General features: G+C 49.1%; 2 protein-coding genes across 2 annotated transcripts in view; one reads left to right on the plus strand and one right to left on the minus strand.

Moving 5' to 3' along the window:
* tmem81 (transmembrane protein 81) overlaps positions 1-9848 on the minus strand; it is a 90418-nt gene extending 80570 nt beyond the window's left edge. Inside the window, exon 1 of the mRNA XM_079359801.1 lies at positions 9837-9848. The gene's annotated coding sequence lies outside the window, so the exon portion shown is untranslated. The remainder of the gene's footprint in view (positions 1-9836) is intronic.
* LOC306834054 (laminin subunit alpha-5-like) lies at positions 995-15690 on the plus strand. The gene is made up of 10 exons (XM_079359803.1): positions 995-1160; positions 2761-2879; positions 4103-4273; positions 4370-4467; positions 10413-10528; positions 13445-13563; positions 13695-13784; positions 14025-14159; positions 14294-14362; positions 15556-15690. Exons 1-8 carry the CDS (start codon positions 1001-1003, stop codon positions 14070-14072), a joined length of 921 nt encoding a protein of 306 aa, XP_079215929.1. The 5' UTR covers positions 995-1000; the 3' UTR covers positions 14073-14159; positions 14294-14362; positions 15556-15690.
* The last annotated feature ends 485 nt before the right edge of the window (positions 15691-16175 follow it).

The raw sequence follows: 16175 nt of genomic DNA on the forward strand, positions 1-16175 counted from the left end.
TCTCTGTCAGGTTTTATACAATCCTCATGTTCTGTGACTCATGAGCAGTTGGCAGGACTCTCTCTGACACACACACACACACACACACACACACACACACACACACACACAGCAGAGGTGTTTAATATCAAGGTGATTCCTTAATAAGGTTATGAAGTGCGTCATCGTGTTATTTCAGTGTTCACATCTGAGGTGTGTGTGTGTGTGTGTGTGTGTGTGTGTGTGTACGAGAGCAGTTTGTCATCACGGCTGAGGAAATGAACAAGGGATGACACGAGAGAGAGACACACACACACACACACACACACATCTGGTCCTCATTTTGAGTTAAACCTGGTAACTGAACGTCTCTCGTGAGGAAACAGATCGAACAGGTTGTACTTGAGCTTGACGGGACGTCTCTCTGATGACCACGCAGGCGTGTCGCTGCTCGAACGTTGACGAGTTTCAGAAGAAGCCTGCAGGAGGATTTTCACCTCTTGTTCTTCTTTTGTACTTTTTTATTAACTCCTTTTTCTAAATGTATATCGTAACAGGTGGACATCATGTGGATTACCTTTCATAGCAGAATGCACCTGCAGATACAACATGTTCTTAACCCCGACCTGACCCCCCCGACACTGAGGGTCTTTGTCTGAGAGACACAGATTACACTCGCCGGGAGTACAGGGACAAAAAGAAGCAGCTCAGCTCTGACACCTGTGTGTGTGTGTGTGTGTGTGTGTGTGTGTGTCAGGGGGTTCATAAAATATTTATAAAATAAGAACTTCACCCCCCCCCCCTTTTTTTTTTTTTACCCCTTTTCTTCCATTTACATTTTATCTTTCCGAACGTTCAACTTCCTGTTTATTCTCGTTTAAAAACAAAAGAGTCTGACCAACAGCTGCTCTGGAAATAAAGCTTTGTCTCTGGTCTCCTCTCTGACTCGTTTTCTGTCAAACGTCACCTCCTGTCTGTGCAGAAGCGTTTGATTACTAATCTAAAAGTGATCAAATGTTTGATGACGCTCGCTGACACGTCTTTGTCTTCGGTGTCTCTGCAGCTCTTCCACGTCGCCTACGTGTTGATCAAGTTTGCAAACTCTCCCCGTCCTGATCTTTGGGTTCTGGAGAGATCGATTGACTTCGGGCAGACCTACCAGCCCTGGCAGTTCTTCGCCTGTGAGTGTCACACACACACACACACACACACACACACACACACACACACACACACACACACACACACACACACTGAGACAGATTCCAGCTGCATCACTTCATGCTTCCATAAGCTCCCTCGGGGGCTCAGATTGACTCTCGTCTAATCTCAGAGTGAGACAGCAGCCTCGAGGGCTCCGAGAGGGGGCGGTCATTACATCATAAAGCTGCCAGCTGATTGGCCCTGGTAACTGTCAGTCCGGGTGGGCTGCAGGGGAATTCCAGGCATGTCTGCCAACAGGTCGCGGCTTGACGTTCACCTGAGGAGCGGAGAGAATCAGAGAGCGGCGTGCCCACATAACGAGCCGCTGTTAATTATCGGCTTTATTAAAGGTGTCACAAACGGAAGAGACGTTTCATCTCTCGACACCTCGATTAGAAAAAAAATAAAAAAAAACCTGAAGAGAAGTCGGTAAATCAACTTTCTGAACTGACTTCACTCTCGTACAGCTTGCTCTCAAATTACACAGAGTGGCTTCTTAAGGGCTTTTAAGACTTAATCAAGGTGACACAAAGACTCCGAAGGGTTAAATTCAAAAGGCATGTTCAGTCAGTCCGCTTCAAAAAACACGAGCAAACAAATCCAGAGGAGCAGGCAAAAGAGAGGGATGGTCTTTATTTCTTTAGGTCCTGACAGAAATTAATAACTCAGGTTCTCTGAAAAAGAAACAAAGTAAATCCATCATCTGTGTCTGTTTATAAATCTGTAAAAACTTCAACCAATGTCTGCCACGAGGTACCAATCTGATGAACCAATCACAGGCCTCCCTGTCTCCCTGCTCTCTGATGAACCAATCACAGGCCTCCCTGTCTCCCTGCTCTCTGATGAACCAATCACAGCCTCCCTGTCTCCCTGCTCTCTGATGAACCAATCACAGCCTCCCTGTCTCCCTGCTCTCTGATGAACCAATCACATGCCTCCCTGTCTCCCTGCTCTCTGATGAACCAATCACAGCCTTCCTGTCTCCCTGCTCTCTGATGAACCAATCACACGCCTCCCTGTCTCCCTGCTCTCTGATGAACCAATCACAGCCTCCCTGTCTCCCTGCTCTCTGATGAACCAATCACACGCCTCCCTGTCTCCCTGCTCTCTGATGAACCAATCACACGCCTCCCTGTCTCCCTGCTCTCTGATGAACCAATCACAGCCTCCCTGTCTCCCTGCTCTCTGATGAACCAATCACAGCCTCCCTGTCTTCCTGCTCTCTAATGAACCAATCACAGCCTCCCACGTGGCTTCAGAGGGAATGCTACTTTGAAAATCCCTGACCCTTTAACATGTGAGCGGTCAGAAGGAACGTGGAGTGTGGCGAGCCTTCATGTCCGTCCTGAGTGTTCGGTTGGAACGCAGAGCAATAAAGTCGTGTAGTTTAGAGAAGTTTATGATTTTACATTCCAGTTACTTTATGAATCCTGTTATTAAGCTTTAAACACAGAGCAAAGAGCCTCCTCTAATTATCACTGCAACCCCCCATTAAGATACCACCAGAAGGTTTTCACTCCCCTTTGATGTGTGTGTGTGTGTGTGTGTGTGTGTGTGTGTGTGTGTGTGTGTGTGTAGCCTCCAAAAGAGACTGTATCGAGCGTTTCGGACAGAAGACCATCGAGAGGATCAACAATGACGACGACGTCATCTGCACCACCGAATACTCCCGAATCGTCCCGCTGGAGAACGGAGAGGTGTGTGTTCTACTCCTTTAACGCCCCCCTGTGCACCACGCCACGCCAAACCACGCCAAACCACACCACGCCACACTACGCCAAACCACGCCACGCTACACCACACCACGCCACGCCACGGCACACTACGCCAAACCACGCCACGCTACACCACACCACGCCACACTACGCCAAACCACGCCACGCTACACCACACCACGCCACGCCACACTACGCCAAACCACGCCACGCTACACCACACCACGCCACACTACGCCAAACCACGCCACGCTACACCACACCACGCCACGCCACACTACGCCAAACCACGCCACGCTACACCACACCACGCCACACTACGCCAAACCACGCCACGCTACACCACACCACGCCACGCCACACTACGCCAAACCACGCCACGCTACACCACACCACGCCACACTACGCCAAACCACGCCACGCTACACCACACCACGCCACGCCACACTACGCCAAACCACGCCACGCTACACCACACCACGCCACACTACGCCAAACCACGCCACGCTACACCACACCACGCCACGCCACACTACGCCAAACCACGCCACGCTACACCACACCACGCCACACTACGCCAAACCACGCCACGCTACACCACACCACGCCACACTACGCCAAACCACGCCACGCTACACCACACCACGCCACACTACGCCAAACCACGCCACGCTACACCACACCACGCCACACTACGCCAAACCACGCCACGCTACACCACACCACGCCACACTACGCCAAACCACGCCACGCTACACCACACCACGCCACACTACGCCAAACCACGCCACGCTACACCACACCACGCCACACTACGCCAAACCACGCCACGCTACACCACACCACGCCAAACCACGCCACACTACGCCAAACCACGCAACGCTACACCACACCACGCCACGCCACGGCACACCACGCTACACCACGCCACGCCACACTACACCAAGCCAAACCACGACACACCACACCACGCCACACCACACCACGCCACGGCACACCACGCCAAACCACGCCACACCAAACCACACCACGCCACGCCAAACCACGACAAACCACACCACGCCAAACCACACCACACCACACCACACCACGCCACGCCAAACACGACACACCACGCGTGATCTTCGATTGTTTCTGATCTTTGATGGTTATTCGTTGATATCCCCCGCTCATCAGCTGATCACATGCTCCTCCCCCTCTGACAGATCGTTGTGTCCTTGGTGAACGGCCGTCCCGGCGCGCTGAACTTCTCGTACTCGCCGGTCCTCCGAGACTTCACAAAGGCCACCAACATCAAGCTGCGCTTCCTGAGGACCAACACGCTGCTGGGACACCTGATGGGCAAAGCGCTGCGTGACCCCACCGTCACCCGCCGAGTAAGACCCGCCTACGCTTTAACGTGTCGTGTGTCACCTTCACGGGTCGACGTGGCGCCCTGCGTGTCCTTAAAGCTGCGTCGTTTGTCTTCACAGTATTACTACAGCATCAAAGACATCAGCATCGGAGGACGCTGTGTGTGCAACGGACACGCTGAGGCCTGCAACGCCGAGGACCCGAGCGACCCCTACAAGTACCATTTGTTTATATTTTTTAAACCTATACACACACACACACACACACACACACACACACACACTCACACACACACACACACACAACACACACACACACACACACCTTTAAAGGTGGAATGAGACGCAGCGTCACAGCTCAGAGCTGTTTTGACTGGGTGTGTTTTCATCCTGGAGTTGCAGGTGAGACGCAGAGTTATGAAGATGATTTATGTTATCATGTCACACACACACACACACACACACACACACACACACACACACACACACACACACAGGGGAGTCTGTACAACCTGCAGATGTGTAAATCAGATAGCAGCTCTGTGCGTGAGCCTGCAGAGGAAACAAAAGGAGGACAAATGACGGGATCGCAGAGAAACTCGCACTAATTCTCTGAGTGTGCGTGTGTGTGTGTGTGTGTGTGTGTGTGTGTGTGTGTGTGTGTGTGTGTGTGTGTGTGTGTGCAACATCTTCCAAATAAATAACAATGTTTAGCTAGCGGAGAGACTCGCTTTGAGATGTGCAGGAACACGTCTGACATGTTTATACCGAAGCCATTAGTGTCCAAATTAAATCGAAGGTGAAATAATAACCTGACATGAGGAATTAATTCAAAGGGCGGCTGTGGCTCAGCGGGTAGAGTTATTGTCTCTCAACCGGAAGGTCGAGGGTTCGATCCCCAGCTCCTGCAAGCGACATGTCCGATGTGTCCTTGGGCAAGACACTTAACATTCTCATTCTCTGTCATGTATGCAGTTTGCTGCTCCTGTGGTCAAACACTTGGTGCGCTAATTATCCCACAGGGGGGGAAAAAAAGTGTCCTCCTGCATACTTATTGACTTCTATGCAGTTTTTAGTCCTTAAAAAGTTTCTTACTTTGAGTTCATGTGAGAAATAATGACGCGTTAAGACGTGACGTGAAAAATAGATAAAATCTGTGGCTCACTCGACTCGCTGCAGGAAGAATAAATGGAGGCTTCTGGATGTTTTTATCCAGCCGTTGGAGAAGAGGTGTGAAACTTGTAACTTTTTTTTTTCCTCCTCGGCTTCATTTGAAAGAAACATCTGGATTTAGAGGAGATGTGTTCTCTGATTACAACCTCCAAACACTTCCTGTCCCCTCTCTTTAGATTTCACCATCGAAGCAGAATAACAAGGTGTGCAGGTACACTGTGTGTGTGTGTGTGTGGTGTGTGTGTGTGTGTGTGTGTGTGTGTGTGTGAGAATTTCCAAATAGGTATGGGTCTTTCATGAGAAGTGGAAGTAGGCGGTGTGTGATTAATTTAATAACATTTGTGAACGTGTGTGTGTGTGTGTGTGTGTGTGTGTGTGTGTGTGTGTGTGTGTGTGTGGGCGGGCCTGGCTGTTAATTTTACAATAAGCCGTCTTAGTCACATACAGTCTCAGAGGAACAATAAAATGGAACATCCTCCCTGTCGACCTGTCTGCACACACACACACACACACACACACACACACACACACACACACACACACACACTTGCACGGACTTGTTGCAGGTATCTGGAGAGCGTCTAGAGCCGGTGATGTAGCTCTTTCCAGGCTGATGCACGTGAGTGATGTGGGGGTTTGGGGAGGAAAGGGGGCGGGGCTTGTCAGTTTGAGGTGAATATAAGGCTCCTGGGAGGCGTTAACACAGTGACCCTGACGTCCAGAGGAACATGTTTAAGCTGTAAAGAGAAAGTTCAGGTTGTCTAGGATTCAGATTGAAATGTTGAAAATATTTCACCTTTTCACGAAGGCGCCGTAGACGGTGACGCCGCTCTTTTCCAAACGTACGATACTCCCCGTTTTTTTTTTTACTCACCTACGGATCGTGTGTTTCTTCCACCCACGTCCTCCTCGCTCCGTGTCTGATTGGGGAAAATAAACAACCTCAAGTGTAAAACATGCAGCGTCTGTTGTCATGGAGACCAGACGGACGCGTGCAAGGCTGCACAAACACGTCACGCTAACGGGCTAACGGTGGACTCGGGTTCAACAACAGATTGTTCTCTGTTCCGGATTCTGAGTCAGATACAAGTGAAGGCAAAGATACAGATCAATAAAAACAGCAGCTTCAAAAAGCATGTGCACTTGTGTGTCTGTGTGTGTCTGTGTGTGTGTGTGTGTGTGTGTGTGTGTGTGTGTGTGTGTGTGCTCTCATAGATCAGCCTGCACGCACACACGGCCTCTTCTCCTCCTGAGGTGCAGCAACATATTCCCGCTTTAAATTGGACTTCACTTGACTTGAACGTGGAGAGCGTCTGACTGCCGCGTCGTGACTCGGCGAGCGTGCCAAGTTTTACATTCAGAGAAAAAAGCAGCCAATGAGGATTCGAACCTACTCAGATGATGCTGTGAAAGGAATGTCGAATTAACCCGTTCATGCCTGAGCACGCGTGTTCTGTCTGGACCGACTAACATGACTCAAAGTCAGTAAAGTCGGACTAAACCCCATGCCTCCATTTTTTTTATTTTATTTTATTTTTTTAAGTCTGTGTTGTAAACGGAGGCGTTAATGTCTTATCACACCGTGATGTGGAAGAGGTCAGCGTGCTCAGGCCCGGTGAGGGCACCGTCATCGAGACGGTCCAGGAAGTGATCCCAGAGTCCTGTCTTCACTCCTTTTTGTGAGGGATTAGAGCGGATTAGAGGAGATTATTGTGATGAAGCACATTGATACTCATCTCTTGAGAAATAATTAGGTTGCATTATAATCCACTGAAGCTGCACTTACAGTGTCGGCTTGCAGAGGCATGCACAGTTTATTCCACCGGCTGTGTTTTGGATTGTGCTGCCCAGCTGGTGGAGTCGCTCGTCTCCCGTGCGTCGTCGGTGGCGTGCACGTGCTCATTTAAAGTTAACAGCACAGAGGAGAACAGTTAGTGTAAAGTGCTTGAGCACACTTCTTTAAGCTCATCGACTGACTTCACGTCGGGTCTTATTGAGGCCAGCTGCCTGCTCGGTCTCTTCTGCACCATTTGGTTTCACTTTTCTGCATCACCTCCAGCTCGGGATCAGAGCTCGGGGAGGTGAGGCTGCATCTGGGTTAATCATCAGCACAGCACAGTGTGTGTGTGTGTGTGTGCATCCTAGTGTAATTGTTCCTGAACCTGGGTGTGCGTGTGTGTGTGTGTGTGCCGGTTTGAAAAGAAAACAAGCTCCTCCGGTGGGAGTCTGTAAAGTGTTGGGGTAATAACAGAGCGTGAAGAGGAGGGGACTGCTGAGGAAGATGAGTTGTTTTCCTTTGCTCTTGGTGCAGGGTGAGTAGAGGACATGGATTCTGTGTAAGTGGCCTCCAGCAGTGACTGAGAGTGCTTTTTATTGGACCACAAGATTAGATCTGTATTAATAATAAAAGGACTCGAGCTTGTTTCGTTCTTTTTTTAGTTTTTTAGTTTTCGGACTTGTCAGAGCGCTTGAACGTCGACTGTAAATATGAGTGTTTTGAAGCCTGAGTGATCCTACCCGGCTGTTCCTGCAGGGGGCGCTGGAGGCTCAGCAGCCGCCATGTTGGAAATGCTGGAGCTGAGGCGGGTTTTAAGCCTCCTGATTCGTTCTCGTCTGCCAGTGAAGACAAGAACTAATCAGACAGATTTGGGGGGTTTTTTGTGCCAGGCTGTAAACATGTTAATGTCGTGTGTATGTGACTTCCTGTCTTCCTGCAGACGGCCTCAAGTGGACACTCAGATGAACTGCAGGATTTTTTTCTGCATTGACAGAACACAGTTCAGTGACGACACAGTTAAGGTCACATATCTGAGAGAGTCATCGGCTGAAGCTTCACACGGCTGATTGTTAGCTTAGCATCGCACCTCAGCAGGATCGATGCAGCTCAGCTTTAGAAACAGCTGCAGATGAAATGACCTCCTGACTCATCACATATAAAAGAGTGATTATCCACGTAGACATCAATCCTTCTTCAGCTGTTTGAAATGTTGGTCGGTGGAAGTTTCAAACAGTTATAGTTTGGATTCAGATTTTAAACAGTCAGAAAAAGGAGCAGGGACGAAACACTCAGATGTTTCCATTGACTCATGCAACGAGTACAGATGTATTTAAACTTTGAGTTCTTCTGCGGTGTTTCTGAACAAGCAGCAGTTAGCCAACGCAACGAGCAAAAGATAAAAATGATGAGCAAACAGCTGCACAAACAAACTAAAGGTATTTTCTGTGTTCACACAAAAAGAAGTCTGATTGGCCGGCCCGTTACGACAGAGGCTGGCGTGCTCATCGCTGCGATGGACCGTGCTGCACTCTCTCTCTCTCTCTCTCTCCCTCTCCCTCTCTCCCTCTCTCTCTCTCTCTCTCTCTCTCTCTCTCCCTCTCTCCCTCTCTCCCTCTCCCTCTCCCCTCTCTCTCTCCCTCTCTCTCTCTCTCTCTCTCTCTCTCTCCCTCTCTCCCTCTCTCTCTCTCTCTCTCTCTCTCTCCCTCTCCCTCTCCCTCTCCCTCTCTCTCTCTCTCTCTCTCTCTCATCTCTCTCTCTCTCTCTCTCTCTCTCTCTCTCTCTCTCTCTCTCTCTCTCTCTCTCTCTCCTCTAAATGTTTCCGATCTCATGAAGACAAAAGGTCAAAACAGAACTTCGATCAGAGGGAAGCTTCCTGACTTGATGCTTGTTTATCTTTGTGTGTGTATGTTTGTGTGTGTGTGTGTGTGTAGACACACACTGGAGGTGTGTGTTTAAATGAAGCAGGATAGTTAAACCTGTAGCTGCACACTCCTACTCTGTTCTGAGGTCAGTTCAGCACATCGTATATAAAACACAGGAAACCTTGTGAAGACTTTAATTTCTGCGCTCGTAAAGATTTCTACTCGGAGTGAATAAAAGAGTGAAGCTCTGAGGCCCTTTGAGGAAACACCAGGTTCTCTCTGCGTGTCTGGAAGCTGCCGGGCCACGACTCACCATCTCAACCAGGAAGTAGTGAAGTTAGGTGGAAACCGTCCATTGAAAGTCATTTCCTAGAACGCTTGGAACAAAACTGACCGCCAGGGAGGACGAGGAAAGAAAAGCCAAGGGGGGATGCATGAGTGAGCGTGTGAATTAAAAAGTGTGTGTGTGTGAGAGAGAGAGAGAGAGAGAGAGAGAGAGAGTGTGTGTGTGTGTGGTGGGGGATGGAGTGAATGAATGGATCTGATAGTAAAGAAAGGGGAAAGCTGGAAACACAATCAGCCTGAAGTCACACAATGCACAGACGTGTTATCAGCTCAGGCCAGAGCGCCATAACTCGCCCGCCGCAAAGAGCTCCACACACGAATCATAAAGGACCAGTCAGTGAGATATTCTGGATTCAATCTGACCTTCCTAAGTGATCAGAACAGATCAAGCGCTAATATTGATTAGAAAATCACAAGATTCCCAGATTAGAATCAAATCAGAACAGCTGGAAAAACACTTTTCATTGGATTCATTTCCGTCCATTTGATCCCACGTTTCCCCCCTGCGTCTCCCGCTCCTCTGTGTTTGTCTCTCGCTGACTCGTGGAGAGGACTCGGGAGACACCAGAGAATAGCGTTTAAGGAGGTTTCTCTCCTTCTCTCTCCCTGCTGTGTTTTGGCCACACTCTGCAGGCCGCAGGTTTACAGACTAATCCGATTAAAAAGCCGGGTGAAGCAGTCAGCCGCTCAGATTAACTCCTTCATTGTCCGCGGCTATATTTCCACTTTCTCTCTGCAAATCTCTCCGTCTTTTCTTTGAAGTGACAGAAGCAAGAGGAATGTGAACTTCTCACAAAGTTCACATTTTATGTTTCACCAAAAGCACAATGGAGTCTGTTAGGTAAACAACGCCGCATACTTCAGCTCTGCGTGGCGGCACGTGAGCTCGCAAAAGTGTGAAAGTGAAACACGAGAAGCGGCGGTCGAGTTAGTCGTCTCGTGTCGCCTCATTATACTGTCATGTATAATCTATACTCACGTGGTTTGTTTTTGTTGTTGTTTACAGGTTACTGTGCGACTGTCGGCACAACACCTGCGGCGTCTCCTGTGACCAGTGTTGCCCCGGACACAACCAGTTACCGTGGAAACCTGCTACGACCTACAGCGCCAACGAGTGTGAACGTGAGTACTACCTTGCACACTGTGCACACTCGGGCAAGTACGGAAGAATAGTGCTTGGTCAAAAACACACACACACACACACACACACACACACACACACACACACACACACACACACACACACACACACACACACACACACACACACACACACACACACACACACACACACACACAGTAATCAGTGATCCCTGCAGAGAATGTGTTTTCTTTCATGTTTGGGTCGACAGACGAGCTCGGCTTTAACTCTCTGAGGCTGAACGGACACACGGGCAGCTGTTAGCTTTTCTTCCTCACTTCACACACACACACACACACACACACACACACACACACACACACACACACACACACATATGAACAGTCTTTCTAAGAAATAGCTTTGGATATTTAGCTTTAATATAAACACACATGAACAACTCAATTTGAGTGTTCCACTTTTTTTCATTACTGTATCTGTGTTGTGACATCCCAGGTCACATGACCTCCTCCTCTTCTTCAGGTGAAATCAGTGTCAGAGCTCCTCTTCATCATGTGTGTGAAGTGTGTTGTTGTAAATCCACTCTGATCCTGTATTTGATCATGTCTATAAACCCCTCTATTTCAGCCCTGCTCAGAACAGGCTGTTTCTGTGTCTGTAGCTTTAAATATGTAAATGGGCTGTGTCTGGCCACGCCCCCTCTCTGAAGGGCTCGGGTGTACTCGCTGCTTTCTGGCTCCATGTCCTATTGTTTACGGTGAGAAGGCAGACTCAGAGGGCAGAACAAACACCTAGCTGTGGGAGTGTCACCCACCTGGGGAGGGGCTACTGCCCTTTGTGATGTCATGAAGGGAACATCTCCAAACGGCCTGTTTGAGCACACATTTTCTGAACAGTGAGCTGGCAGACGACGGAGAGGATGGACTTCTCTCATCATTGGGGGGTTTATAGACAGATAGAGACACATGTTAGAGGAAGATGGAGAAAAGGAGTTTTGAAATAAAGACGTGAAAAGGCCACAAATAAACTTTTAAAAAACTGTCTCATCAGTGATTTTGTACAAGGTCATTTTAAAAAAAATCCTAAATATATCTTAATGCATGAAAACAGACGATCAGTTAGATTTTTTTGTCAGAGCTTTTGCAGCCTCGTCTCCTGTGCGTCCTGCTGCGTCTGTCTGACGGCCGTCGTGACGTTATCAACGCTCTGCTCACGTTCACATGAGAGGCGGTTATATTTAACGAGAAGCAACACGCTATCACAACGTCCAAACAGGGGTCACGAAAGGTCAACGTGATATGACCAAAAGAGAAACAGCACAGAGAGAGAGAGAGAGAGAGAGAATGGGGAGAAGCAGGCTGCCTGTCAGGGCGCTGGTGGCCTAGTGGTTAGCTGTGCGGACCCGTGTACAGAAGCAGGCAGCTCGGGTTCATGTTACTCCCCTCTCTCTCTCTCTCTCTCTCTCTCTCTCTCCCTCTGCAACCACTTTCTGCCCTTCTAGCCGCCCTGTATGCTCCAATGAAGGCATAAAAATAACTTCAGCCGAAGAGACAAATCAGATTCAGGTCTCTCTGTTTGATCACGTGACCCGCTCGCCGCTCTGGAGAGTCCTTCACGGTATTTTTAGGATTATTCTCGGGTCGGTTTAAGAGAAGAAAGATACTCCAAAAAGGCCTCAGCTCTGAGAAAAACCCTTCCCTCGTTATCACGCCTGTCGGTATCAGCAGGCGGAGGATAAGGAGCGCTGGTTTATTCAGCCGGCACCTCTCAGGCGCGGAGGCTCCGATAAGAACAAAAAGCTCTATCAGGGTTGCTCTGACTCTGTGTGAAGAGGAAAGGTTGCTCTGCAGCGTGCAGAACTGCGTGCTATCGTGTGTCGGCATGCGTGACCCATGATACGGCAGAGTTTGGACCTTTTAAGACGTCCTCTCCTCAGCTGTGCAGGAACAGGCTTTATGCTAAGCTAACTTGCTTCATATTCATGTCGGGTTGATTTTCAAGCGGATTTCCTGCTGCAAATATTTGATTTACGTTACTCAGGATCTGATCCGACTTTCTGCCTTTTCTCCTCCATCATCTCGTCTTCTCCCCTTCTTACATCGAGTTTCTCTTTTTTATGTTTTTTCCTACTTTCGTCACCTTTATCTCTCCTCCTCCTCCTTCTTCTCCCTTTCCTACCTTCCCTGTTTTCTTCTTCCTCTAATTCTGTATTGAAATGATTTAAAAAGGAAACAGGGACGGTGCACATGAATGAACATAATCTGTCCAGCTTCTTCCTCTCCTCCGCCATCATCTCCCTCTTCTCATCCTCACTTTAAAAACACAAAGTCACAAATACGTTCATTTATCATTTTCATGCCTTCATTGTAGAGACAGCCGCAGGTCGGATTCAAACCTGGACTGTAGCCTCTGTACATGTGGCGCACAAACTCACCACAAGGCCACCGGTGCTCCAGCTGTCTTATCATGAAGTTATAAATCTGTGACTTGTTTTAAAAAAGGATCAAATGTGGGTGATTTTCGGGGTATTAACTCCATGTGTTACCACCTCCAGCCCAGTGCATTCTGGATAGACTGGCCGACGGCACAGTTTCAGTACAGGTGCATTAATGGGGTTTTCTGCTTCCAGAAATAGACGTAGAAAAACTACAAAAATGTCGACGGTGTAATCCAGCAGCTTTTGATCAGACATGAAGTAACGAGGAACGATCTCTTATCTGACTCTCGTCTCCTCGGGAAGAGACGAGGCTCGTGTGCTCAGCAGAGTGTGTGTGTGTGTGTGTGTGTGTGTGTGTGTGTGTGTGTGTGTGTGTGTGTGTGTGTGTGTGTGTGTGTGTGTGTGTGTGTGTGTGTGTGTGTGTGTGTGTGTGTGTGTGTGTGTTTCAAACATCGACCTGCTTCCTGTTTGTAACTGTTGTTTCCTGTTTGTGTTTCAGCGTGTAACTGTCATCGACACTCCTTCGACTGTTACTACGACCCCGAGGTCGACCAGAGGAGAGGCAGCCTCGACATCCACGGACACTACAGAGGGGGAGGAGTCTGCCTCAACTGTCAGGTAACGGGGAATCGCTTTTTCTAATCCGAGGTCGCCCGGATCTTTTTAACCCGAGGAAGAGCTTTATCTGATGGTTGTTGATGCACGCAGCGATAATGAGCTCTGGATTAAAACGATTCACTGATTTTCAGCATCACACCACTGGAGTCAACTGTGAGCGCTGCATCCCCACCTACTACAGGTCACCTGACCACTCCATGAGTCGCCGCTGGCCTGCTCCCGTGAGTGACAGCCGCGTGACGAGTGTGTGTGAGTGTGTGTGTGTGTGTGTGTGTGTGTGTGGGGAGGGGGGGGGGGTTACAAATCAAAAGCAAATTCAAAGGATCAATCAGTTACGTGTGAGTGAGATGAAACAGCTCACATGCAGTACACATTTCAACCACTAGGCGGCAGAGTTACATGTGGCTCCTGGGTCTTCTGGGTCTCTCTGTTCTGATCGTCCTCTTCGTCCCTCCTCTCAGGCTGCAGCTGTCAGTCACAGTTCACCGATGGCACCTGTGAGGATCTGACCGGTCGCTGTTTCTGCAAGCCGAACTACGCCGGAGAAAACTGCGACATCTGCGCCAGCGGCTTCGTCAACTTCCCCGACTGTTATCGTGAGTCGTAAATCAGATCACGTGTGTGTGTCGTGTCTCTGCGGCCAAAACAAACTGAACTCACGTCTTCAAATCCGCCTCTTGACTTGGAAATGTAGGAGAATAAAAAAAACGTCTCTCTTTCTCTCCATCAGCCATCCCGACCTTCCCCACCGACAACGACAACAACAACGGAGAGGCCAAAACCGCCGGCGAGATTATCAGTGAGACTCTTTCTGCTTTTTGTTTTCTCTATTGAAAGGAAGAATGTGCAACTTCATGACCCAGTAGGTGTCGCCCTTGAGCACCAGCATGAATCCAAAACGAACTGCTGATAGGCCACGCCTCCTCCGTACTGAAGCCTCCGCCTCTGTCGTTAGCTAGTTAGCTCGTAGCTTCACATTGCGTGTAAATAGACACAGAATGAGCGTGATCTAAACACGCTGACGTGATCGTCCAGATCATCAGTGAGTATGTTCTCTTCTTCATGACTCAAACAGCTTTTATACACAAGGGGAGGAGCCATGTAAACACAGCTCTGACAACAACACAGCCAGCAGGACTCCAGCTTCTCCCTCACTGGAGACAGTCAGGACTCACACACACACGTTTACAGAACGGGTCGTATTCAGAGGACTTGAATCATTTTGTAAAAAGCAACAAAGAAGTCTCACTTTGAAAAAAAAAAAAAAAAAAAGATTAGAAGGTGACGATTAAATCTGGCGGGGAGGAAAACCGACTTTCAGCCTTGACATACCTGCGCTCTGTTTCTGTGTTTTTCCCACCGCCTCCTCTGAGCTCTTCGGCGTTTGATGTTTGGACGCGAGGTCACATGTTTGTGGGAGTGTTTGCTGTGGATGCTTCCACTGTGTTTTCCTGAGAGGAGTTTATCTGAGAACCTGAGCAGGGATTCATTCTCATAATTAAGAGTTTGAGTGTTCAGCGTCTAAATCTTTATTGACAATAAAAACAACCAACGTGTTGACATTCTCTCTCTCTCTCCCCCTCTGTCTCTCTCTCTCTCCCTCCCTCTCTCTCTCTCTCCCTCTCTCTCTCCCTCCCTCCCTCCTCTCTCTCTCTCTCCCTCTCTCTCTCCCTCCCTCTCTCTCTCCCTCCCTCCCTCTCTCTCTCCCTCCCTCTCTCTCTCTCTCTCCCTCTCTCTTCTCTGTCTCTCTCTCCCTCCCTCCCTCTCTCTCTCTGTCTCTCTCTCTCCCTCCCTCTCTCTCTCTCTCTCTCCCTCCCTCTCTCTCTCTCTCCCTCCCTCTCTCTTCTCTGTCTCTCTCTCTCTCTGTCTCTCTCTCCCTCCCTCCCTCTCTCTCTCTCTCTGTCTCTCTCTCCCTCCCTCCCTCCCTCTTCTCTGTCTCTCTCTCCCTCCCTCCCTCCCTCCCTCCCTCTCTCGCCCCCCCCCCCCCCCCAGACTGTGAGTGCAGCGCAGCCGGGACCGTCGATAACTCCTGCAGACCCGATCCAACCACGCGGACCTGTGTCTGCAAACCCGGTTTCACCGGTGACCACTGTGACACGTGCGCTCCGGGCTTTCATGGACTCAACTGTCAGGGTGAGAGAGACGCTCCGATGTGTTCGGGTGAGGCACCTGTGGCCTAGCGGTTCGTGCGTGTGCCCCATGTACAGAGGCTTAACTCCTTGGTGTCTTTTTCTATCTCTGTGGGATGAAAAGAGTCACATGTTCTTTAATTTGTTATGGATGCCTCAGAACAATATTGGGTTTAATTAACGATGCACAGTCAAAAAGTCGGCTTCACCAGACTCAACACGTTTTCACTTGTTCTGGACATTTTTTTTTGGGCCAATTTATTTGACTTCATTCCGCACATAGTGTGAAGTTAAAATACACAAACATTTATCTGTTTGTTTACTTATCCATGGTTAGTTTACCACCCAGGAGCAGCCACACACACACACACACACACTCCTGAATAAACAGCATTCCTCACAGCTGTGTTAATCACTGTCAGTAGTTTGTTACGTTTATAAAGACAGCGAGCGCCTTCCTCATCTACTGTCGTGTGTGTGTTT

The sequence above is a fragment of the Symphodus melops genome (genome assembly GCF_947650265.1).
Source record: "Symphodus melops genome assembly, chromosome: 13".
Classification (NCBI taxonomy): domain Eukaryota; kingdom Metazoa; phylum Chordata; class Actinopteri; order Labriformes; family Labridae; genus Symphodus; species Symphodus melops.

What these genes read in the sequence shown, in the direction of transcription:
- LOC306834054 (XM_079359803.1), top strand. Translation starts at nt 1,001, where the DNA reads ATGACGCTCGCTGACACGTCTTTGTCTTCGGTGTCTCTGCAGCTCTTC. An exon ending in CAGCGCCAACGAGTGTGAAC is followed by an intron (nt 10,529 to 13,444) that starts GTGAGTACTACC and finishes TTTGTGTTTCAG; the next exon opens with CGTGTAACTGTCATCGACAC. An exon ending in GTCGCCGCTGGCCTGCTCCC is followed by an intron (nt 13,785 to 14,024) that starts GTGAGTGACAGC and finishes CCCTCCTCTCAG; the next exon opens with GCTGCAGCTGTCAGTCACAG.